The sequence below is a fragment of the Hetaerina americana genome, unplaced genomic scaffold, assembly GCF_022747635.1.
Source record: "Hetaerina americana unplaced genomic scaffold, ioHetAmer1.1.p SCAF_26, whole genome shotgun sequence".
In the NCBI taxonomy this organism is placed as follows: domain Eukaryota; kingdom Metazoa; phylum Arthropoda; class Insecta; order Odonata; family Calopterygidae; genus Hetaerina; species Hetaerina americana.
The window spans coordinates 2632012-2658387 of NW_027286830.1; the positions used below are offsets into that span (position 1 = coordinate 2632012).

General features: G+C 37.9%; 1 protein-coding gene across 1 annotated transcript in view; it reads left to right on the forward strand.

The window, feature by feature from the left end:
• LOC139689628 (GTP-binding protein REM 1-like) overlaps positions 1–24942 on the forward strand; it is a 282257-nt gene extending 257315 nt beyond the window's left edge. Inside the window, exons 6-7 of the mRNA XM_071586799.1 lie at positions 15296–15488; positions 24384–24942. Coding sequence (XP_071442900.1) covers positions 15296–15488; positions 24384–24688 — 498 coding nt within the window. The 3' untranslated portion in view covers positions 24689–24942. The remainder of the gene's footprint in view (positions 1–15295; positions 15489–24383) is intronic.
• The last annotated feature ends 1434 nt before the right edge of the window (positions 24943–26376 follow it).

Consider the following 26376-nt stretch of genomic DNA (forward strand, 5'->3'; position numbering starts at 1 on the left):
TTTATTCATCTAAATCTATATTGTCCCCTTCAAAGTAATCCCCATCGACTGCAACACACTTATGCCAGCGCTTGATCCAATCCTCGAAACATTTTTTATATTCGGTTTTCGGTATGTCCATCAGTGCTTCCTGCGATTTTTCCATTACTTCCTCTCGGCTGCTAAAACGCGTTCCCCGTAATGGTTTTTTAACTCGATTGAACAGAAAGAAGTCACAGGGAGCCAAATCAGGTGAATTCGGTGGCTGTTGGATGGTATTTGTTGCATTTTTCGTCAAAAAAATTACGAATAATGATAGCACTGTGCGACGGTGCGTTATCATGGTGCAAAATCCACGAGTTTTCTGCCCACATTTCTGGTCTCTTTCGGCGAATTGCTTCACGCAAACGTCTCATAACGCCCAAATAATACTCTTTGTTTACTGTCTGGCCTTCTGGCAAAAATTCATGATGCACTACACCGTTGTAATCCATGAAAACCGTCAGCATTGCCTTCTTTTTTGACTGAAAACGACGTGGTTTTTTTGGTCTCGGCTCATTTGGTGAACGCCATTCACTTGCCTGATGTCTGGATTGCGTGTCGTACTCATAAACCCACGTCTCGTCTCCAGTAATGATCCTTTTGATGAATGTGGGATCGGATTCAGCCTCGCAAATCATGTCTTTTGCGACGTCAACACGGTCTCTTTTTTGCATGAAATTGAGGTCTTTTGGCACCAACTTTGCTGCTACACGACGGAAACCCAAATCATTAACCACAATGTCTTGGGCGGATCCATAGGCAATGTTCAAGTCCTCCGCTATTTCTCTGATGGTTAATTTGCGGTTATTGACCAACATTTCTTTTACTTTATCAATTTTTTCACCGACTTTCGATGTCGATGGTCTGCCACTGCGTTCATCATCTTCGATTGACTCACGACCACTTCTGAACCGCTCGTGCCAATGGTAAACGACCGTTTTTTTTTAGAGAATCGTTGCCGAAACACTTTTCCAACATTTCCAACGTCCGTGCGCCACTAAATCCGTTTTTTACGCAAAATTTAATACAAGTTCGTTGTTGCAAATTTAAATCCATTTCTGAAATTGTAAAAAATCGCCAACACACACAGAGATAGATGTACTCTTGGCTACGTAACTTTTGCAAATGTCAAGTTATGACACTAAGATTTAAAGGGAATATCAACAACAGATGTACCAATTTAACAAAAAAAACAGAACTCAAATCGGAACGATGGGAGCGCCACACGGTGGTTATTCCGGGAACTTTTTGATCAAGGTAGTAGATGTTCATTCCCCCGCGTATAACTCAATCCAGCTTGCTCGCTGACCGTATACCGAGAATTAAGACCAATAATTCTGCAGCTTCACAGTATTGCATGCTGCAAGGTGGTTCAATAACAATAAGTCACAAGATGCCTTTATAATTCAACACACCCTTCATTGATAAATATAAAAATCTGGTAAACTTCAGCTTGAAAAATGTGCCATGGATAAAACTCACGTCCACAGTCATTTTCCCCCACTTACTACATTTGTTATACATGTATTTATTAAGAAAGGAGAGAGAGAGATACTCGTGTATGTCTTGTGGAGTCAGATGGTGGAGAAGGAATATGGAAATCAAGGAAATGATCAAAGGGCGGCTGAGGAGATTGTAAAGGAAAGGAGCGGCGGTTTGTAGATATGGGATTTCGGAGGAGGAGCAAAGACATCCGAGAAGCCGCGTGGCATGTGAATGGCGCGGAATATTGAGTGGGCCCTGATATCGAAGGCCGCGATTGCCGGTTGAGCGACAGCCACGTGAATAGCAAATTTCTCCGCAAGAGGGAGAAAGTGCCCTCGCTCGCGAGGAGCGGAAATGGCGGGAGATGGGCCTGATGTGTTCTTTAGAGAATTGAGAAAGAAGAGATAAATTGAGAAACGGAACGGAAGGTGACAGTGGAAAGGCAAAGAATGCGAGCAAGATAAACAAGTCATTCGAGGATCTGGGATTTGGAATGCAGTCGAAGCAGAATAAGATATTTAAGACTGCTCGGAAATCCCTGAATGAGTGAAATTAAAATCCCTGGCACGGTCGCCAAATGAATATCCCAGATTTCTGACTTGATTCCACGCAATTTCCAGGAACTTCATTCGCAAGGAAACCGAGTTATTTTTTTCTATCCACGCATAATGCGTGACGAATTTACAAAGCCGTTCTTTCCCACTTATGACGTGCGCTATTCCCGTCAGCCTTGGTACGCTACGCAAGAATAAGAGCGCTTTCGATCCTCTGAATGGAAATCTTCCGTGATCATATCCGCCTTTTTTTATACTGCTACGAGAGAATGTAGTAAACCGGGTTTTCACAAAAATAAATGAAAGTGTACGTGGATTTCAATAGGGAGACCATTTAGATCACTTGAAGATATATAATGCAAACTTGATTGTTTTCATCAAGAGCAACCAGGGAAAAGATTCGTCATTAAACATGTTAAATTCAGCAAGTAAACATAATTCTGAAAGTCGACCATTTATCACATATAGTGTGACTTATCACGCAATATTATCGTTAGAACCGCAATTCCTGTTCATTTTAAATCATCAAAATTATGGATAAAAATAAAGACTGATAGGATTAATAAGTTTCATTTTTTAAATTAATTTTCACTCACTTCCAACAATTTGCAATATTTTGAACAAGTGAGGTAAACTATAACCTAAGCATGGCTAGTATTACAAAGCAGCAACTTCAAAGGGTACAATCCATTCGCCTTGACGGGGATGATTTTTACACTGAAATTGTTACACCGTAATGCGCATTAGCGGATGACTCCGTTGAAGTTGCTTTCACGTTATATCCCGCATTTTCTTTGAATTCATGGCCAATATTCTTGGATTTTCAAAAAATGAAGTTTTCCAACCTGCCTTATCTCTCCTTAGCTTCTCGATTCAAGTTACCCTTTCCCTATATTTCCCTAGATAAGCCTACTATTACCGTTGAGTATGCTACGTGGCATTCCAATCATCCGAGAAGGCCAGGAATTAAGCAAAAAATAAAGACTCGCAGGATATTAGCTATTGTATTCTCCTTTCTCTACCCCAACACATCACCTGTCGTCAATTTCCAATTATCCACGGCCGCCTTTAAGAAAAAATTCCCCAAGGATCGTAGCCGAGTTGATGCGTGCGAATACGCACGGATATGCCGCCAGCCGAGGTTGGAATGGGGGTTTACTGGTAAAGGGGGTGAGCAGAACCGAAAGAGGGGAGTGGTGGAGGGTGGAGAGACGGGGAGCTGGGTTTTGGAGAGGGAGCGGCACGAGGTGAAGTGCACGAGGGGGTGAGCGACGGACGGGATTGAGTCGGGAGTCGACGGAGAGAGACGGGGGTTGTCGGGGAGAGTGGCTGAGAGCGGCGGAGTGGGCGCGTAGTCGGGGCAGAACCTGGTGCGCGGGGCGGCGTCGTCGGGTGGGAGGGAGAGTGGAGAGCTGGCGGCTGCAGCCGCCTTCCCTCCCGCCACCCTCCAACTCTCCCGCTCCCCGTGGTGCAGTTGCATCTTCTCCCCGCCAGGACCGGCGATCGATCCCCGCGGTGCGTGGCGGGTTATTCTTTCATCCCCCTGCGGACAGACGTCGAAGTCTCGTCCCTCCCCCAACCGCCCCCATTCCCACACCCCCTTCACATCCTTCCCATACCGGCGACTTTCCCCCGAGTTGATCCCCGGGGGCCGATTCTTGGAATCTTTCGATGCCATTTTGGATTAATATAGTCGTTTTTGCAGCTAAGGCGAGCGGCGTTAGCGATAGCGATTAAGGTCATAACTGGATTTTAAACAGGCAATTAAAAGAGCAGGAATTGTACCTGCAAATATCCTCACACACAGTCGTGAGGCAGTCCAGTTGGAAAGCGGACTTTTATGTGAATCATACTCACTCGTATAAGATTTCATTATCGATCGCGACCGAGTTCGATACCTTGATTAGGTAGTTGCCGTCCTTGTCGCCAACCGGTTGTTTTCATTAAATCGTACGGATTAGAGCAGTGCACAGCGAACAATGATTCGTCATCATTGATATATTTTACATCTGGATTGACCTTTGAAAACATAGAAAAAATGCTGGCAGGTGCTGACGGTTTCTAAGCTGAAAAATACTTCAGTGAATGCGGAGACATGTTCCGTCCTTTAATAAATGTCGCTATGGTATTATGCTCAATAAAAATCGGTTAGTTACGGGTTTATTCAACTGAGTATCCAGGACTTTTGGCAAGCCTTAGCAATTTCCGTTGGTGGAGACATTAAGTATATCATTCCTTTCAATCTAAAAGTAAGGGAGCGACTTGGGAGATGGCTGCACAATCCTCAATGACAGTTTCGAAAAAGCGACAAAAACTTTTACAAATGCAGTTTTTTACGCAAAAATCGTTCCGTTGGGTGCCGAAACGATTTCCAGTGAAAAGAACTATAAGAAAATGTTAACCGGAATTATTCTTATCTATCATAAGTTTAATTTATTTTATGGAATTCATCTAAAGGCTGATGATGAAGGTTATAATCACCTGTAAATCCATACTTATCCAGTTATGCAATCGATAAGTCGACCTAAGGCTGGAAATTCTGCATACAATAGAAGAAAATTGCTTAACTTAAGAGAAGCTGTACTATGCATTTAGTCATCCATTTACTTCAGGTGGTAATAGGGTAAAATAATAACTTCGAATGGAAATTATGTCCAAGTTTAATTTCCATTCAGAGCAAAACTAAATGGGCAAGGAACACGTATTTAATTGTATTTTTAGCTAATTAATGAACCCATTACTGGTAATAAACTGAATAGAATGCACAATTCGTTTAGCTTTCACCGGCAAGGAGACTATTAAACAATTTACAGATTGAATTCACTCACGGGCAAGCAGTTTGTAATCAATATCCTTAAAAATTTATTATTTCAAAATTATGCTGCAATTCGATCCAAACGTTTAAGATTTTATGATAGAATTTTTTCGAAGAAGCTAGCGGATTTGTCCATGAAATGAAAACAAACGAAGGTGAACTCACGTTCTCATTTTGTATACTTAATTATAATCATTCTAACAGTAATTATAAAGTGTAATTAAGATCCTTAATCACTTTTTAACGCAAAAACAGAAAACGGCAAGGTAACAAATAAGAATTGATTCTCGGTATTTCCAGTTTTACTGAAATATAACCATGCCTTTGATAAATATTTCCAGCTGATATCCACTAAAACTACTGAATGGTAGTTGTTAAAATGTAAAGTTTTAAAAAACCATAAACACAGTAATTAAACGAAGATCGGTTTGAAAGGTGATATTAGAGTTAACCCTGTACTGAGCCCGATGGCGTGTGAAATTTACACATCAGGGCAGGGGGCTAGTGCCTTTCTCTGTACCGGTTATGGTTTCCCAGGAAGATATGGTACCCGAAAAATCACATAGCTTGGGTGGAGCAGTAGGTGCCCAGAGGGGCTTGCCCGGGAATCAAACCCGGGTCCTCCAGTAGTCCAATGCTCTATCCCCTGGACTAATAAAATATATTTAATTATTTTTTTCCGTGATGTCTGTTTTGAGCTGAGAAAGAGAAAAAGGTCAGTAAGACAGCAATAAGCCGGGTGTCTAAATGGCCAAAAACGTTTAAACAGTGACGACCTGAAAAATTAAAAAGCAAGAAAGAGAGAAGTCGTTTCAGACTCAATATCTAATAGTGAAATATGCTTCAGTGTTTCAAAACTGAACAGGAGTGTTGGAATTTTAATTCTAAATTTGATTTCTTAGAGACACACATGTAAATCAAGGACAAAAATTAAATGTTGAGGTCCCAAATTTAACGAGTTTTAGTATCTTTTTTATTTCTTTTAGTTGTCTTTTAGTATTTTTATCTCTTTTAGTATCTTATTTAGAATGTTTAGACTATTCAATTACATATTCATTTACATTGAAATTAAATCCTTCGTCAAGTTCATTATATTACTATTTTTTAAGTTTGAATGTCGTCAAGATTGACTATTCTCACTGGTTGAGAGTATTTGATGATATGGTAAAACAGTCAATTAGTTATACAAAAATTAATAAACCAAAAAATATACAACAAAAAATGCTAGAGAAAACGTCTGAGGCTAGTTCAATAAATACAAATATTATAGATGAAAGAAATATCTTTAAAAAATTTGGAATTCTGCCTGTAGACATACTGTATAGATATGTCATCATAAAAGGGAACTATTTTTCTGACAAATATTAACTGCCTGATTTAAATAAAAAATACCATTAAGGGACAATAATAAGCATAAGGAATAACAAAATAATTTCATACTAATCGAGGTAGAAGAAAATTGGAGGTTAATGTACCTCTAATTTGTAATGAAATACGAGAAATCTCGTACCTATATATTTACGAATATTACAGTCAATAATGCTGTGAAATGCAGGATGTAATACTGATTATTACATAGAAGGGACTAGGGCTAGGAACAAAACGACAAAATGTATGCAGCTTTATAATTGCAACACTATAAGCTATCATTTTTGTTCATGTAGCACCTGCTGTCAATCCTGAACTGACTAGCTTAGGAGGACCAGAATGAGTATTCCATTTATAAATTTTTAATTTATACAACTATTGTCTATTATTAAGATCATACCACCATGGTAAGTGATGAAATTGTCTGTAATTTTATGTTGTGTTGCTTGTCATCAATTCTGCTGTACATAACGGAGATCATACTACTATTGCATATGAAAATAAAATAAATAGTTGATTAAAAAGTATTCCATGAAAATATCATGAGTACGTACAGCATGCACTGACCTCCCTTCTCCTTCTGTACTTTTATACCAACTACAAAAGTGTATAGATATATGTTCTCCCGAAAAAACTTAAACTCTCAAATGATTATACACGACTCAAACAGTTCATAGCACCGATATCCACTATAAAAGGATTGAAAATGTACTCATACCACCAATAATGCTGCTTATGTGTTTTATCAATTACATAAAAGTGTAAAAATATATTAAATTCCTTCGACCAAAATAATTTAACCTTTTTATTTTGCTATTTTTTTATATAAATTTATTTTCGCATTTTTCCACTGCGTCATAATAGTAGAAACCCCGTAAACAATTCTAAAACAGAGACTATGGTTGCTTGGAATACGTTGAACACCACAGAAGTCAGTTCCTCCTTTTCCTTCAAAGAATTAACCATGCCAAGTGCATTGAGAACCTCAATGGGGTATTCTTGAAAGATAATTTCACCAAAACCTTAATTCTTCATGGTAGACGCGCAAAGGCGGAGACACTACTAGAGAAGAAAAAGCATGCCATCGTTATTAACCTACTTCCAGTGAAAGACGCAGTGAGAGGGAACGTTAGAAACTTCCTTCGACGGTTACTTCTCCGTTGGGATGATTCACCGTAATTTCCGTTCACTCGTTAGAGACGTGCATGCTCGTACGCAGCTAGAAATCTCCCGGCTTCATAAGAACTGCTTCCGCTGAGATAGAAGCCCTCGGCTGTCGCATGAGGTAGAACGGGTTCAATACTCTCCCATTTTAATGGAAAATGCAGATTATTGTTTTCGTTAATGCATATAAGCATTTAATAATTACCAACATGCGCTCAATTTAATCATCAGTGTTTAATTTAGTTCAGTAAACAATATAATAGCAGGATGCCCCTGTCATAAAATAATTATTTGGGGAAGAAAGTACAAAATACAAAAACAGGGGAAATGAAACATACGCGGCAGATACCTATCTATCTATCTATCTATATATATATATATATATATATATATATATATATATATATATATAGAGAGAGAGAGAGAGAGAGAGAGAGAGAGAGGGAAAACATCACCAGCATACATGTGTGCGCTTTAAAATTAAAGGAGCATGCACTTAGGCTGGAAGTACGATCAATCACTAGTTCAAACACTAATAATAAATGTTTCAGTATCCCTTTATCAGTGATTCTTACCTAAATTTTATGATTTGAAACATTCTCATCCAGTCAAGCTCTCCGATCTAATAGGATTAAGTCATCCACTTCCTTCACTGCGTCAGCATCGTTCGTGAGTGATCGTCTTCCACCTCTTGGATTGTCCGCGAGGGACATAAGGCCAATTTAAAAATTCGTTTTTTGCATCACAACTGTGTCATATGAAAGACTATAATTTCCATAAACAACCATCATTTCATCGCGCATTTACCGGGCACTGTATTCTTTCATATGAAGGAACTTAACAAATTTCCACGAGCAGGCCGCAAGGACTATCGCAAATGCGCTGTCGCTGAGTGAGAGCCAATTATAATCACAGAGCCGATGAATAGGTTCAGTATGATAATAGAGAATGGCATTGAGGATAAATCAATTCAAAATGATAGTAGTTATAATTAAAAATTAGAAAGATAAAACCGATTGCAAAGTGAGGGTAAAAAGAAAGTGAATGATTTAATAACTGGTTTGATCTTTATGAAGGATGACAAAATAGATAAAGAAATGAATAGTCATGTCAACGATGACTGAAGGATGTTAATAGTGAAGTAAATATCAAAATGTGAGATATTCTAAGGTTTAAACAAAGGAATTGTTTAAAAGTACACCACTACTCCCCATATTTCTTACTGGAAATGAAATTTCGCTGTGCTAGGGTATGCGTGATTTTTGTCAATCACGGGCTATGGGATATTTGAGTGTTTGTGTCGAAATCACAGGAGCTAGAGAGAGGAATGAGGCTTATAAAAGAATAAAGAAGATTTAAGAGGAGGGATTCCTCATGCATATACGAGGGTAGGCTGAAAACCAATGCACACATACTTGTAGACCACAAACAAAATGACCCTCATAAGCACTCCTGGTGGCATGTGGAAGTAGCATTCCCCCTCAACACGCATGCCCCGGTTAGAGGTCGCGGTTTGCCAAAATGAAAACTGATTTCTATTTTCATTTTTAATCGGTGTTTTGAGTTAAAATTATTTGCAGTTATACGCGGCATATTCAAAGAGCAAGGGTCGCCTTCTTATAGTATATTTAAATATTGGCAAGTTAGTACGAAGCTGTACGCATGCTACACCATCTGAGATTTTTTTCCGAAGCCACTGGCGCTATTATTTTCGCTCAGTAGTCGTCTGCCTGTTAGTGAATGCAAATCCAAATGTCCGCGAAAATCGTTGCTTCAGCCAGTTGCGCAGTGCGTCTTGTGATTCAATTTTTGTGTGCGAAAGGATCATCAAATACCTAAATTCATTGGGAGCCGTGGTTAGCTTATGGACCGACAGTAATGGGTAAAGTAAACGTTAGACAATGGTGTGGAAATTTCAATAATAGCCGCACCACTGTGCATGGTGAAGAGCTGAGTGGCATACTCAGTATCCAGTCCGTAGAAATCGTTTAACAAATGGACTAAAACTGTGAACTGATAGACGATTTAAGGTAAATGCTCTGACTGATAAATTTCATCCCGGTATACGTACCACAGCAAATAATGTTGAGTGGACGGGCGTTTTTGGACAGCTATTGAAAAGACGGTAATGAGACTACCTTGCACACAGCGACGAATTGGTTTTCTTGCACTTGAAACTGTGGCTTAGTGGATAACGGTTTGAAGACGACGAGGAACTCAAGACCGCCGTTGTAAAATGGTTCGATTTCCAGGAGGTGAACTTCTACACTGATGGATCAAAGAACCTGGCACGTTCTTACGAAAAGTGCTTAAAAGTCAACAGCGATTACGTGGAAATGTAAAGTAGATTTGTAGGAAAATAAAACCGTCAATAAAAACCTTTTGTTTAGAATATGACCGAACGAACCTAACCTAAAAAATAGTCCTTGTATATTACTGAAAATCTATTTTAGAATTGTTTTTAGAATAGCCTTTTTTAAATAGAGGAGCGCCGAGAAGCGTTGTTATGAATAACATAGTAGTGTATCCTAATTATTAGAGCAGCTAGGCTGGGAAGCACTCACGAAGCGAAGGTTTAATTAAAGATTGAAGCTCTTGCATAATTTTGAAGGGCGTCTCTTTAGCAGTGATGTTGAAAATGTATAATTACTCCCCATCGTACTGCGGTAGGAGAGATCATGTCAATACAATCAGAGATATTAAGTGTAAAAGAGTGTATATATGATGTCATTTTTTCCACGAAAGATAAGGGATCAGTGTCTGACCGCGGTAGGGACATATTTGGGTTAAAATCAGTCTTGCGTGTATTCACCCCCTGCCATACACCCAGCGATGGCCGGCAGGGAACCTAAATAAATAAATGAAATAATTAATAAGAATCTTAAGTCCTGCGATGCAGGACGGCGGTTATGCTATGAATAAAAATTGTTTTGTTCCAATCAAATGATGGGAGCAAGCACATCCAACAAACGAATCCTTTTTACATTATTGCGACTTAATATATTTCACTGGTGGTAAGACTACCAAACATATATGCCATCGAGTGGACGGGTTTAATGCAAAATAATGGCTACACCTTAAAAAGAGTCTATCATTCATTTCGTAGGAAATTTGCAAATGAGTACAATCATACTTGTCCGCAAATCGAAATTAGAAAGAAATAAATATTTTCCAAATTCGAATATTTCCACAACATTAAATTTTCGAATACCTGAAGTTCACTTGATTAATCATAGGCTACAATATCACGTCTTTTCCTGCGACCATTTCTTAGAACCAATAGCAGAGCCCAATAAATATCTAATTCGCACGTAAACTGTAGAATTTATTATATATTTGCGGGCGACCAGGTGTTAGCGTAAGGTTTGGAAATAGTGGACTGGGTAGAATGTACACTGGGGAAGATTGATGAACAGTAACATGACACTCGCCTAGAAGCACCTTCTTTATTGCATTTTCACATCATTTGAAAATGGAGTGAAAAAAAAGTTTTGGGTGGTAATTTAAATTGCACCAGTGAGTCCACGTAAAATATTTCATAAGGTCCATGAGTCTACGTTACACATATAGAATATTTGTCAAGTATGTCCATTTCTGAAGATCAAAGCTTACATCGGAGTCGAATGTGAAAATCAAAATTCATGTGCTGTAGGCGAAAACCTTGAGTCATGTATAAAAGGAGACGTTTCAGGCGTGATATGGTGGAATATCATGATTAATTAAAAATAGCAATTTTCCACAAAAATAAAGTTTAATGCGACCGGTTTCAATGTTACTACATCATCATCAGGTCCAGATGATGATGATGATGTAGTAACATTGAAACCGGTCGCATTAAACTTTATTTTTGTGGAAAATTGCTATTTTTAATTAAATGAGTTATGTACTTTAATCTTTTATTGCAGCTCTTATTTCAAAATCTAGAGGATAACTACGATTTTACCTATTAATCATTGGCAAGCGCATTGACGAGAACTTCATTGTCAATCGGACATTACTGTTAGCTAACCGTTCAGCTATACTATATTTAAGAAGCTGTTAAAAACCAGTACTTTTTATACGCCTAATTGCTTTTTCTACTTTTTCTTTACATATAATGTAATGACATATGCACTGTATAGATATTAAATCATACCGAAATGGAGTTCAAATGTGAGAAACGCAGAAAAATCACGCCCATGTTCAATCGATTGCATACAGTATCCCAGACACAATGGGAATATGGCGATCTGCCCGCATAACAGACCCAGCGGAAATGTCACCACCAAATACTTTGATTAAATAAAACCTATTCCAAATAGGTATTAACTAATGGAAAACGGCTTTAACTTCCATGAACGAGGGGACTTTGATTTTGGAATTCTGATGAGAGAGTCAACAATAGTCATAAAATAATTAAAAGGTGATTTCAATATCTCCCCTGATGTTAATTTAATTACCAACCTGCTGCGGAAAACGGGCAAGAGTTGATTCCTCGCAGAGCAAACCACCTAAGCGAAACTTACATAAAAAATGCAACAGATGGAAGAATGACCGAGGTAAAAGTTTATTTTCGACTGGGTACATAATAGATTGCTTAGAGTGTTAGTGTGCGGGGAGGCTTTTTATAGTAGTCCCAGGTACTTGACCTCTTAACCTCGGCGATCTGTAGGCAACTGGTGTTTCAACGCGGCCAAACACTTGCCCGTCGATACCTAGTACACCTTTAATAAAAATAACTCCTTTATGCGAACTTGCTCAAACAGAATTTATATATTGTTGTCATCATCATCATCTGTATTTCAATCCTAGGATTTGTTTACTGCATTACCCCTGTTCTACTATATTTGAATGCAAGGCTTCATATTCCAGGGTAATTTCCCGTTACCTCCCATATTGCAGTACTGCGGCCGATACCATGAACTTCACTCTCGCCCGCAGCTGATGCCGGGCCCACCCACTTGATCTGCGTCACCAGTGCCTAATAGTGGAACTGCTGCCTTTCCCCATGGGCTCAGGGTGGCTTTTTAGTAGGAGTCTATTTTTCTCGTTGCCTCCTACCGAAATACTACGAACGGGCAAAGCCTTACTAGGCCAATATAACAGATTCGTGCATTCATTGCATTATTTAAAAAACCCAAAGAATGTCAAATAATATTTCCATCAATTAAAACGCTCGGACAATGTCCTTAAAGCTTATCGCGACTTGTTAAGTATAAACATGCATTTGTAGACCATTTCATCAATCAGGCTTCGAATTTTACAGTGATTCAATAAGTATATTAGCATAAAATATGACATATTTCGTGGTAAATTTTGCGGAGCCAGCCGGAAAGATATGTTGCAATGGAAAAACACTTTCTTGAGTTCCCTACTGAGCGTTGAAGAAATAAGAAAAATATTTGGTTTGCGCTTTATGCACAACATGTTTACGTAAGGTTACGATTGACAAATCTTGCGAAATAAATACTGTTCAATTACTATAATTTCAAACGTGGTGATGAGCATCACTTTGGTTGGGAAATGAAGCATGTCACCCATTAAGATACAGGGGCGATGATTCATGGCATATGAAATAATGCACCAGTTTATCAGATGCCTAGTCTTTATTAAACCTTGTTCATTTAGCATTTGACACCATATTTTATTTTTTTTTAATTTCAAGGCATGCTTCCGTTACAAAATCATTATGCCATAATAGCATAGGACAAACGCTTTTCTAGGCTATTTATCAAGAAAATAACATTTACATATGCAAGCACTCAAAGATTTTCCTCGAATACATTCATCCATCTTCATTTCCGTATTTCTACATGGTATTCACGATGGGGGTAATAAAACATTTTCAACATCACTGCTAAAGAGACGCCCTTCCAATCTATGCAAGAGCTTCAATCTGTAATTTAGCCTACGCTTCGTGAGTTATTCCCAACCTAGCTCCTCTAATATTTTGGATACGCTACTAAGTTCATTATGACAACGCTTTATAAGTCTAGCTCCTCTACGCTGCACGCGATTCAATGCGGCAATTAATTCAACTTCTTGAGGATCCCATATGCCTGAAGCATATTCTAAACGAGGCCTAACCAGCGAAAGATAACATTTCTCTTTGACATTTTCATCACACATATCTAACTTGTCACTACGGAGACAATGTCGTTAACGTAAAGTAGGGAATAAAAGAGGTCCGATAACACTTCCCTGCAACACCTGAAGTAACTTCTTCTGCAGTTGAGCTAATTAGATGCATGACCATTGTAAAAGCCTTTAATCCAATCCAGGATATTTATATCTATGCCATATGCTTCTAGCTTTGTGAGTAGTTAACAATGAGAAAAAAAGTTTCGAAAGCTTTCTTAAAATCTTGAAAAACCGCGTCTACTGGAACACTGGAGCTCTCTTCCGAAATAAGAATATCATGAACAAAAAGAGGAAATTGTGTCTCACAACCTCTCCGACGTACGACCAAAATGCTATAGGATTCTCTTTCAAATTTTTTGCTAATCTTTTCCTTTTTAATTCCCTTAACGCTTTCCGAAATTCTTTCATGGCGTTCGCCCTAGATATCTTGTAACCATAAAAGGTCTAATTCCTTTTGTCGCTAGATATATCATCCAAAATGTTTTTTCCATCTGAGTGAAAAAGCCTTTGACGTCGTAATGTTTTTCTAACATCCGCGTTGTACCACCTAGATCCCGTGTTATCTTTTATAAATTTATTGGGGATTAACTCGTTGATTGCTGAGCGCATGATCTCATGGAAGTGATTCTTCGTATCTTCAGTATCTCGGAGATTACTATCTTTCTTAAAAATTTGCTAATTGACTCTGTAACATACATTTTCGGCCATTTTAGTTACATTCTTCAAGCAAGTAAATTTTTCTTTTACGCTTCTTCTTTCTGACCCCATACAGCGAAAACTTAGCATTTACTGTCCAATGGTCACTAATTCAAATTTTAGTTTCTTTAGTTAAGACTTTTTCGGGTATGTTCGTTAGTAACAAATCAAGAATATTGTCCCCCCTAGTTGGTGTAGTAACAAGTTGATTCAAGGATTTCAACGTAAAGGAATTCAGTAGTGACTCGCAGGTATCCCTGTACTTACCTGATACCCTGTACGTACTGATTTAAAAATAAATATGCTCCAATCAATAGATGGGACAAAGAAATCTTCACCGATTTTAACGTCGCGATTATTGCATTTGGATGAGAAACTGATAGGGTCGTTGCTAAACCATTTCTAGCAGGGAATCAATTTACAATATTACATAAAAATTATAGCATGATGTTTGTGTAAAAAGGTTGTGATGGTGAACTTAGATAAAACAAATATTTAATTTTTGTACCTAAATCCAGTAGAGTGCCAAGGGGAGCAAGAAAATATCAATCCATGAAAACAAATCTGTCAGACCCGTTCGTTTCAATGTCTAAAAGGACCCCATAAATCCCATTATCATGGGTTTGAATTATACCTAATTCTTGGGAACCCTTAGACATTCTCGGGGTATTTTGTTAGTTGTATTGGATTGCCTCAGCCGTAGGAAAAACTTTGAGCTAATTGTTACTCAACCCTTAACGGGGCTAATCAAAATGTTCCTACAAGAAGTAGCATGGTTATTCATTATTAAAAATATCAAAATATACATACTATATGTTGGTATGATTTTAGCACTGCAAATACAAAATTTTAATTGCATTTTTTTTAATGGTTAGAAAATATTTCTTGAACGGCCAATAATTATTTCAAGTTATTTTCTGATTGCATGCGAAAATTCTTGGAATATTTATCTATCTTATTTCCATGTTTAGCTTGAGAATTTTAGGCAAAAAAATTTCATCATCAGAATAAAGATTATATTCAACTAAAGAGCCATACCTCCTTTGACCACTGCTTGATCTCTTCTCTTCAGGTTGAAAACTCCCTCTCCACGTATGCACCGCATGCATGCGTGGTCGTCTACTCCGTGGTGGACCGAGCAACGTTCAAAGCAGCCGAGGGCACGCTGCACTACCTGTGGAAACAGAATTACACGATGGAGAAGGCAGTCATCTTAGTGGGCAATAAGGCTGACTTAGCCAGAGCCAGAACAATCACCACATCAGGTAAGAAGTTATGATAGTATGATGGTCATTTATCTCATTACTGTATCGAATATATTTTTTGATAATCAGGCCATGTATATGTGTGTGTGTATATATATATATATATATATATATATATATATATATATATATATATACATATATATATATATACATATATATATATATATATATATATATATATATATATATATATATACAAAGCCAGTGCATAGAGGTGAGAACTCGCGAGATGGCGGATATCTGGGTGTCCCAGTCATTTCAACTCCCCAGGCTGAACCAAGTCCACTGAATGAATCCAATAGCTGCCTACATATCCGGCACAGGGAAAGGAACTGGCCCCCCTACCCTGATGTGTGAATTTCACACGCCGTCGGGCTTAGTACTGGGTGAACTCTATCCTCACCTACCAAACCGACCTTCGGGTTGATTCCTGGTTTTTGGTTGTTATGTAATAACTGGACGAAGCAGGATAACAGGATGCTGATTCCGGAAAGAAAAAATCTTTCCTTAACTGGGATTAAAGTTGGAATTGGATGAACATTGGCAAATTATTCTTCATACACAGGCTGTTAGAAGAGCAATGCAGCACTTATAGGTGAATCTGAAATTTTCAGCATCTTTTCCTTCTCTCTTTAATGGCATACGTCAAGTCTTTAGTTATGGAGTTATGACAAAAATGCAACCGCAATTTTGAATACTCCGATGTAAGATCTCTCTTAAGAGCTTTCTTTAGAACTTCGACGTTACTTCCACTCAAATGTTAGGTTTACATTTAAATTGCAAAAACTCTAATCACAATAGTGTTTTCTTAAATACAATGTCGTAGTTGAACTTAACTCTCTAGCTGATCTTTTTCTGCTACTGCTGTGTACTACGACAAGTTATGAAGACAAAAATGCCACAGAACCTAGTTCTTTACTCTTCCAACAACTGTAGAAGTATCAAAAAGCATATTGAACTATCTCTCGAGAGAACAAATATTTTACCACCACCGGTCATAGAATGGCAACATGCAATAAGTAATTCTTTCTACTTATCGAAATACAGGTACTACTACCTGTAATACTAAGTAAATTACAAATAGCTTACATTCACTGTCGTCATCCTAAAGGTGATATACAAGACACTGTATAATACGCTGTGCTTAAGACACTGCTCACAGTACAAAAATCATAGGGACACACAAGGTATAAACAGTTTGCATATGCTATGTAAATGCCATTGTATGATCAACACGCATAATAAAATGCTGACATGACTGATTACACAAGCTCTTGGATTACTGCTCATGCCTCATGATATGCACTCATTCAAATGCTAGATACTTAGTAATTACTTTAGAATTACTGAATACTATATACAACGTTGTTGAGAAAATCTTCATCTTCCTTGACGCAGTCCAAAATTTCTGGCGAAATTTCCACCCGCGACAGTTTTTGTTCCTCGCTTAAGACTTTCGGCACCAGCTTCGCGCACACTTTCCCCATCGCAAGATCCTCTGTTACAATGGTGTGGACGGTTCTCACTGAAAGGCCGGTCTCTCCACTGATAAGGGCGATGGTTAAACGCCTGTCAGAGTCCAAAACGTTTTTCACTTTGGCCACCTGAGCATCGGTTCGAGCGGTCGTCGGGCGTCCGACGCGGTGCTCGTCTTCGACGAGCTCCCAGCCTTCCTTAAACATTTTGTGCCACTCAAAAACTCTTGTGCGGCTTGGGGCATCATCCTCATAAGCCTGTTTAATGAGTTCAAGGGTCTCCGACGCGGACTTCCCGGGTTTAACGCAAAACTTCACAGCGTAGCGTTGCTCAACGGTGCGCTCCATGCTGGCGCGACGACACCACAAACAATCACACGCCACAAAAATCCACCTCCTGTCTCAATGCATGCCCGGAGGCGACTGAACTAAAGTGCGCCTGAGTGGTGGGGGACCCCTCTCCGATTCGACCGGTCGGACCCCCATCCACCGCTCCGTTGAGGCTACAGCGAACCATTCACGATACTTATTTTACGGACCCTGTATTTTGCTATGTTTTAAAATCATGGAAAGCAGCGCACATTCGAGGCTGGAAGGGGAGAGAAACGGGTGCCTGTGCTTTTGGGGAAAGGCATTAGTGGTGAATAAGGGGAGGGAGGTTTTGCAAGTTGCTCGGATCATGAAAAATTTTGGGAAATGGTGGGAGCTTACCATGGAGCCAGATAAACATCAGAAAGGTTCGTGATGCGATTAACTTTGTCGGAGTACTCGAACAGTTGGTTAGGAGGAGGTGTTATTGTCAGGTGGAATGAGATAAATCTCGGAGGAAGTATCAAAGTGAATACATACCAGGGAAGTATGCTGTACCTTGTGGAAGATTTTGGTGGTGTTTGAGCATTTAGGAATATTTATACTTCAGAGGGAATCGGGATATAAAAGTCTGAGAAGGGGGACTTAAAGACTGGAGTGAAACTAATTTAGAAAATAAGGATTATTAGAGATTTGATGACCAAGGATCAACAGAAACTAGAGAAATAGTCGTTAATGTGTAGGGGATGGCAACTGTTAATGAGAAAATAATGTCGCTTGATATTCGGGTTAATATGAGCTCAGGAGTGGAATTTGTGGTTTGAGAGGAAAACATAGACATATGAGAAAATAACTCGATAGACGAAGATTAAATAAATAGAAGATACAGCATTGAGGGTTTGATAAAAGGTTTGGAAAACGATACAATGTTGTCAAAAGAGGAAAGTAACAACTATTTTTCTCAGGAAAAGTAAAGGTTTTTGGGCACATGGCGTAACCAACTCTATTGCTATAGTTATTGTTTTCAATAGCTTTGAGTTTTGTAATAGCTAACCGCTAGTGTAAATTTGACGCATTTTTATTAGAATTAAGACTATTATTAAACGAAGGAAACGTTCTTCTTCCTAATTTGTCTTCACATACTTTTCCTTCGATCTTTGTAATTATCTTTCCATAAACCAATGACTTCCGAATTATTTTCAGATTTTGTTGTTCACCCTTTTGTCTACAGCTCTCGCAATCAATTTTATGATCTCCCCAAATTTAAACTGCTGTTTCCACCCCTTTAATGCTCCTAAGAATGTTATCAACTAAATGGCATTCGACCCTTTTGATCCTAATTAAAGTTTCAACATTCCACTAAATCCTCATTTCCCTATTGATTCTCAAGAATTTTCAGTCACATTGTCTCATCACTGAGTAAATATTTCGAACTCAATTCCACTCTCAGGAATTTGTGTCAATTAACGACGCTGCTTCAATTTACTGTCAAACCCAAATGAAAATTAATTTTGAACTCTCTACATCGTTCGACATTTTTCATGTATTCAACTTCCTGGAACATTTTTAAGACAGGAGCTGTTTATAATTAAAATATTTTTCTTCACTAAATATATGATTATCCGGTATAAATCAACAGGATCTAGACTTGTTCCTAAATTGTGCCTCTTTACACCACAGTCCTCTCTTTCTTTGGCCATCAAACGCCATATGAGTAATGAACGTGTCTCTGAAACAAGTAAAATTGCAATTTCGTTCAATAGCGCGAGTAATATTATTGATTGCAATTATCTAAACTTACTAATCGTCAACAAATTGAAGAAAACAGAGAAATTTGGTCGGGGAGATGTATAGAGATAGTGGGGATGCAGAAGACTGTAATTACACAGAATGTGCGGTAATCGAGAAAAGAAAAGGAGGAAAATAGGTTTTGGGTAGGCATGAAGAACCGTAGAAAGCGTGAAGGACTGAAAAAGAAATAGCTTATATCAAAAAAAGGGGAAGTCCCCGCGATTCGGAATAAGTGATACTTATTAGAGACCGTCTCAAACCTACTTCTGGCAAGGCGATTATCTAAGATCATGACTGAGCGAAGCTTTTCATGTTCTCTTCTTGAATTGACCCAATTAAATTCATGAAATCTTTGGAATAATTAGTCTTAATAATTCTGAAAATACCCTGATATCTAATTGACACACAGTTATGAATTATTATTTAAAGAAAATGTAGCAATATATTCCTCTGTTAACAACATCATCTGAAAACATAATAAAATATAAATAAAAGTTCCATTTGCTCTATTTTTTTCTACAACATTTTTTTATTAAAAAGTGATGTTTTGTCAAATATGTACCTATTTATAGGTATTTACGTACCATTCTCTAAAACGGTTCTTTTCTACAATAGAATATATCATTTGAACATTAACAAAAAATAGGACGATATACTTAATTTAATGATGGGAACTCATTTTATTTCCGTATAACGCAACAAGGTTTTCGCGGCTTCAAGTTCCTGAGAAACAAAATTTTGAAGTTGATTAACGACTGAATTAGACGATAAAAAGTTTACGGGCGAAAATGGGAAATTAATAATGGTATATACTATTTTTATCATGCGCAATACATTTCTAGTAGGGATTACGAGGTATACAATTTCACTTGAGAAAAACAGAATTTGCAACATCGCAATAGTATCACGTTCACCAATTACCACGTGTTCCCGTCAAAGTTCCTAGGCACGAATCGACTAAATATTTTCTAAGCTATATTTTGAAAACCTGTACGCTAATAGTTACCGCGCTCAAGTCACCGTAACCATTTGAAACCATGACGAGAAAATTGGAGATAAAAACTTCCTCAGGTGACTACGGAGTTCTTAATTTGCCGTCAAATACATTCCATTCCCCTCCACAAGATTCCTTTACCGCATCCTTTGGGGTGCCAACCTGTCTAGTCTAAATAATAGGGGATAGAATTTTCGCTTAATTAAAGGAATCATCAATTTCCTCGGGTTCACGACAGAGGGTTCTCAATTCCTTTAACTGGTTGAGATAATGAAAGATTTTTCCGACCCAGATATGTTTGATTTTCAAGGAAATTCCTTCCCACGGAGGTGACTTTTTTTGTAATTGGATAAAATCAAAATACACTTAATTAATTCAATGGAGGTATGGAACAGTTGGAATTATATGACGATATTCATAACCAGCTCCATTCATGCATGGGTGTCACAGTTTACATAGTCCATGATTAGGGTCTTTAAACTAAACACCATATACTCGTATCAACGCTATTACTTTCACTTCTATTAATAGTCGTTATAGTAATTTAGGGACACATATTTTCAACTATTAGCAACAAATATGACATTTTTAACAAATGAACATTTTCATTAGGGCAGTCATCATCTTGCTTCCAAAAATAAACCCACGCGTATCCTTGTTGAATGGTCGTCTTAACCTGGCAAGAAGCCACAGAGTAGATGAAAACAATTAAGAAATACAATAAAAATTTCCTTAATAGCCATGGCGAAAGACTTAAATCTTTATCATTTACCTCCTTGTTCTCAAGTACACGCTTGCCATAAATTGTCTAACATTTATATAAATATATTTCACAGAGATATTCCTCCAAAATAATCGTTTGAATATAAATTAGATACATCTTAAAAATCTTATGTTACCTTAATTAAATTCTGATGCCCACCACTAACCTTACATGGAAAGATATCATTTAACTCTAAATAATATCTCCCAAACTGAAGATCATGTAGACACAATTTTACTGTTGGTAATTCTTAAAAAATGATAATTTGATGTGAAGTTACATATTTTTTACGTAGCATTTAATGCAATTACAACAATGCCCATCATTTAAAATCATTTTCATCCAGCACCAAAGTGACCATCGTCCAAAGTGATACCAGCTGTTACATTAATGTGGTAATAAAATATTGGTCATAAATATGAGTGATTGTCCTACAGGTGTCACTAGTATAGATTATGAGAATCTACAAAAAGGATATTTAAATACCACCACTTTTAACCACGGTAAATTATAAACAAAATCTAATATCCACAGAAATTGGACTGATGAAGTTGAATGCGGACTTCAGCACGCAACTCCACACAATGATTAGGAGAATAATACGATGAAATTCAAAGGAACTGAAATTATCAGATTCAACATCTTAAGATCCCCAATTTCCGATTGCACTATGACGAAAATACTAAGTAATTATCTCTCACGAAGAAAGATATTTCTTTGAATATGAACGATCTCATCATGCTGAAATCCATAAATAAAGTTTCACCTGCAGGATACCCAAGGCCGACAGTACATGAGTAAGGCCTAGAGGCATTGCATATGGCTAGAGCGTGAGCGTTCAGCAATTTATCTACTTGCCGACCCAGTGAATAATAATGTGGAGACGAATTAAGAACAATAATTTCCGAGTTTCCCTCGAATGAAGGAGCAGTAATAAATTGTCAGAAAACTACTGATTAAAATAAGTATACAGTTGGTGTTTCCACGAAAAAAATTTATTTCAATATAGATTTTGACGCACGGCGTCAGGTGACCTGGAAAGTGTATTGTCTTTTTTCGTGCATACATGTATATTAATGTGTAATATCTTTTTTATTCGATTAAATTACGTTAATTTAACTAATCATTAATATTTAATTTGCAATGGTAGCTCGGGAGGATTGGTTGAAATTACTGTATGCACACAATCCATGTGGGTGGAATCTTGGTACTTGGCTGGATTCTTGGTATTAATTAATTCATAAAAGTATTCATGTGAATTTAGAATTCTATAAGCGCCATAGTCTTGGAGGTAATTACTTTCTCTTAATAAAGACAATTTCTAAATATTTCTTCTTAACACCTAACATACGATATTAATTATCTAAACATTGCTCAACGATTACAAAGAAAATAACATCACTTTACCGAGAAATCCCAGCTTAAGACGCCTTCCTTTTTCCACGACGACAAATCAAAATTTACGTCATTTACATGCAAGCTTATTAACGCATATTCTGTCCGCTCCTAGAGTTCCTTAATCACCTGGAGTTTCACAGAATGTAAAGATAGCTCATGGAAACTTCCGGTGCCTTTTTCATCACAGCCGTGCTAAATAAAAATATATCCTCTGGCTGAGACACTAGATGAAAACCAGCAATTTCGAGCATTAATTTGAGGTTGCGGCATCGATACTCGAATGCGAGATATAAATACTCTCAGATTCCCAATGAACAGGAACTGCCTAATATATCCCGTCAATTTTATCGATGCCAGGACAAAATTTACGCTTTCAGAGAGATGAGAGAGCTCCCTCACCCGTGATATTACAGAGGAAGACTCTGGATACGAAAATAACCATGAGCAATCTCCCTTTGGAGCTCGGTTGTGCAATCGGTTCCTTGTATAAAGACTATTCCCATCACGTGGACTGTTAGCACCCTGTCCACACGTGCAGCGAAATCTTGCCTCTAATCCGTAAGCGGATTGATATCGGATTTTGGAGAGATGTAAATGACCTCTTTGTTTTCATTTTTACAAAAAAAAATAAATCCCTCTGTGGCGTTACGAATGAATAAGCTTTTCAAACCACCACTTCCTCACTCTAGGAATTAGAGATAATGTGGAAATAACTGACCTGAGGAGAAATAAGCGAGGGAAAGAGGGAAGCCGGAGTGGGAATGGTATGACGACGAGGTAAAGGCGATTCACAATTTAAAATAACTCGCAGGATTCTGAAGCACAGATTCCACCTAGTCCCCGTCTTTCTCCTACCCCCGTCACTTAAATTACACAGGGTAATGAGTAATAGCGCAGAAGTGTTTTTTCATGTCCGTCTGATTGAAACTAAATAAAAATTGGGCAATTTGCAATCGTTCAAACTAGAAACGGAAATCCATCCGTCCAAAAAAGTGAGTTTCCTGTAGGTTGTGAATTGTTAGGAATGGTAACAAATGAAGTTTTGGAACAGGACTAAAGTCAATGTTAGCTAATGTTGGGCAAATATCTAATTCTAGTTGAAAATAAATGTCATGAGAAAGCAAATGTGTGAACGCTATAACCATTGACGAGCAGATTGCCCTTATCTCCCGCATTAAGCATGAATAGTAAGGTATGCCATTAAAATGCAAATGCTGTGGATTAACAATTAGCTATGAAAGGTAATGGACTAAAGTGTGGTTTCAAAATTGAGTATCAAATATCAGAACACTATAGTGAACTCACGTCTACATAAGGAGATGAAAATAATTTGAATGAATCTGAACCAAATCAAAGGGAAAAAATGAACTCCTTAATTGGCGATGACTGGAAAACGTTATTCATTTCATTTATACTGATGCATGTTTATCACTGATAATTTCCATATGAAGTATAGAGATCAAACTGGTCTGTAAGCTACATATGGAAATTAAATAGAATGGAATTAACACTATTGCAGTAACTTCCGACTACAGCCATGACATAGTTGAAGCTAACTGTATTTTTTGAGGTTACCTGATGATTCACGAGTTTTTGACACATGTTGTCTTCCACCCATAGTATCTGGCAAATACAGGAATTCTCAATGAAGCCGAATTGCGATTTACCAAAACCCAAAATTTGATTCAGTGGTGGCTTCTAAAATGCTTCAGCCTCTGCACTTGACAGCCCATGTATATACAGAGGACTAGTTTTAAGTGAAACGAATATCGAACACATATGTAAAGAGGATCATCGTTTACAATGATTATGCACTCATATAAATTTAATTAAATGTATAGAGTGCATCCAAATTTACCCTAATATAAATTCAATTAAATTTATAGATTAAATTTATATAATTTATAGATATTTGGTGTATTGTCGGACGGAGCAAAATTTTAGAGAATAGAATAATATTGATAGTCATCATTATATATTATTAACATTGACTCGACTAAGTATGTAAGACTCCACATCCATATGTTGTAACACTCTTGATTATGGTATTTCGTATAAGCTGCTTATTTATCTTTGATACGTTGTTTACGGTTTTTATAGTCAAATGAATTATATCTAAAACGATGCAAATTTTATCCGATTCCATGCGCTGCCATTGCAAGAGGGAAAATCCTTGGCCATGTCCCATGACTGCAAGTTCATCGAGACTTCGTCCGGGATCCAGCACAACGTGGACGAGCTGCTGGTCGGCGTCCTGAAGCAGATCCGCCTGAGGGAATCGAGGGACCGTAAACTGAGGAAGAAGAAGGGGAATGCCGTAAACGGGGGCTCGGTCAACAAGAAGGGTAGGCACCATCTATACGGCTCGAAGACCTCCCTGAGCCTGCACGTCGCCCGCGAGATCCTGAGCAAAATGTGCCTCAACGATTCCAAGTCTAAGTCCTGCGAGAACCTTCACGTGCTCTGAGTGCGGCCGCAGGGGGGCGACATGATAGCCCGATCGGCGTGGAGGAGCAGCCGGGGACCCGAGCGCCCCCTGCGCGGTCGCGCCAAGCACGAGGGACGCGTGGCGAAGAGATTCCATATAACGAGCCTGAGGTCTGCGCCAACGACGACGTCCTACGCCGCGACCACCGTCGGCGTGACTCTGACGGAACCGCCAGAGCAGCTAGAGATCGAGGAGATGGAAATTTGACACTTGTCGGACGTCTTCTCGCGGATACTGTCGTATTTCTGTTCGCTCGGTTAAAGTAGATCACGTCGCGTCTTACCTCAGCGACGATGCAAGCGCTTGCCGTGTTTGATGGCGACGGCAGCAAAGTGTGATAGACTTTCTACATATCGTTTTGAACGAATATCGATTTCATTTCATAGTTTCGAAGTTCGTTTTCTGCTGTCAATCCATGAGTACGATCTTTTGTATTCTAAGTATTGAGTTTATACGTGACTTGTAACTAATATTTCAATCGCGACATTGTCGATAACACAATGAAAATGATATTGGTGCTTATCGAGTTGAACTCGAGTTCAAAATGCAATCAATTAAGTGAATATACTTTTTCGTCATCCAGTTTTTTTCTGTGATATTTTCAAGGCAAATAAGGAATAGCAACGTTTATAAACGTATAAACAAACGTTCGAATAAATATTCGAAGTTTATTTGCAATGATTACATGGATTTCAAACAGCTAATTTCTTTTTGGATGACGTTTTTGAAGCTTGTGGCATTGGAGAAGACATAGCAATTCCGTTAACCATGCAGAAAGCGGCACATATCCTCAGATTAAGTAAGACGCCACTCAACCATATATAAACATATATCCCACATTCATCTGTATACCTTTTTTAAACTCTTTATTTCAAATGAAATGACAACATTATCAATTTATCAATTATTTTACGCTGCAAATTTTAAAACTTAAGGGGGGGCCGTTATTAGGTCTTCGCCAGTCTAACGATTTTTGGGGTTGAAAATCTCTCCCCATTGTTACTTGAGGATTACGTTTTCCAATAACATACCTGTTTCTTGATATCATAATAATGATATGGCATCGATATTCTCTGCCGATTCCCAAAACTTTCCAGGAGATAAAACAATACAGTTGACAATTATTTTAACTGAAGGAATTAAATCATTGAACGGTGATAACTTTAAAACTTATGTTTGAAACAGTATGGTATCATCTTTCAAGAATTTTATTTACATCACAAGAAATCGGAATGCCGACAAATTAATGCATTAAAAAACGCAGTCTTTCAACGTTATCTATTTTTTGTGCAATCGAATTGGATTATCAAGACGATAAGTAACCCAGTTTTACGCTGTGAATAAATAAAACCTTCTCTCTCTTTCAGAATTATTCCAGCATTTTCCCTTAGAATTTACGTTGATAGTTAGAAAACACAAGTATAAATTGGTCACATTTAAAAAAACAAACCGATTTTTCTAAATATATTTCAGCAATAATAACAGAAATTCATTTGCCATATGAAAAAAAACCGCGTGTCCTAAGATGGACAGATTGTGCCGAGAAAATGTTGACCTATAATAATAAGAGAGCGAATTAAATCTTCGCAAGGATATTTCCCATAAACTTAAACAAAATTATTGAAGTTTTTCTTGTTTGTGTAAGATGCGTAGCTTCACTCGACTGT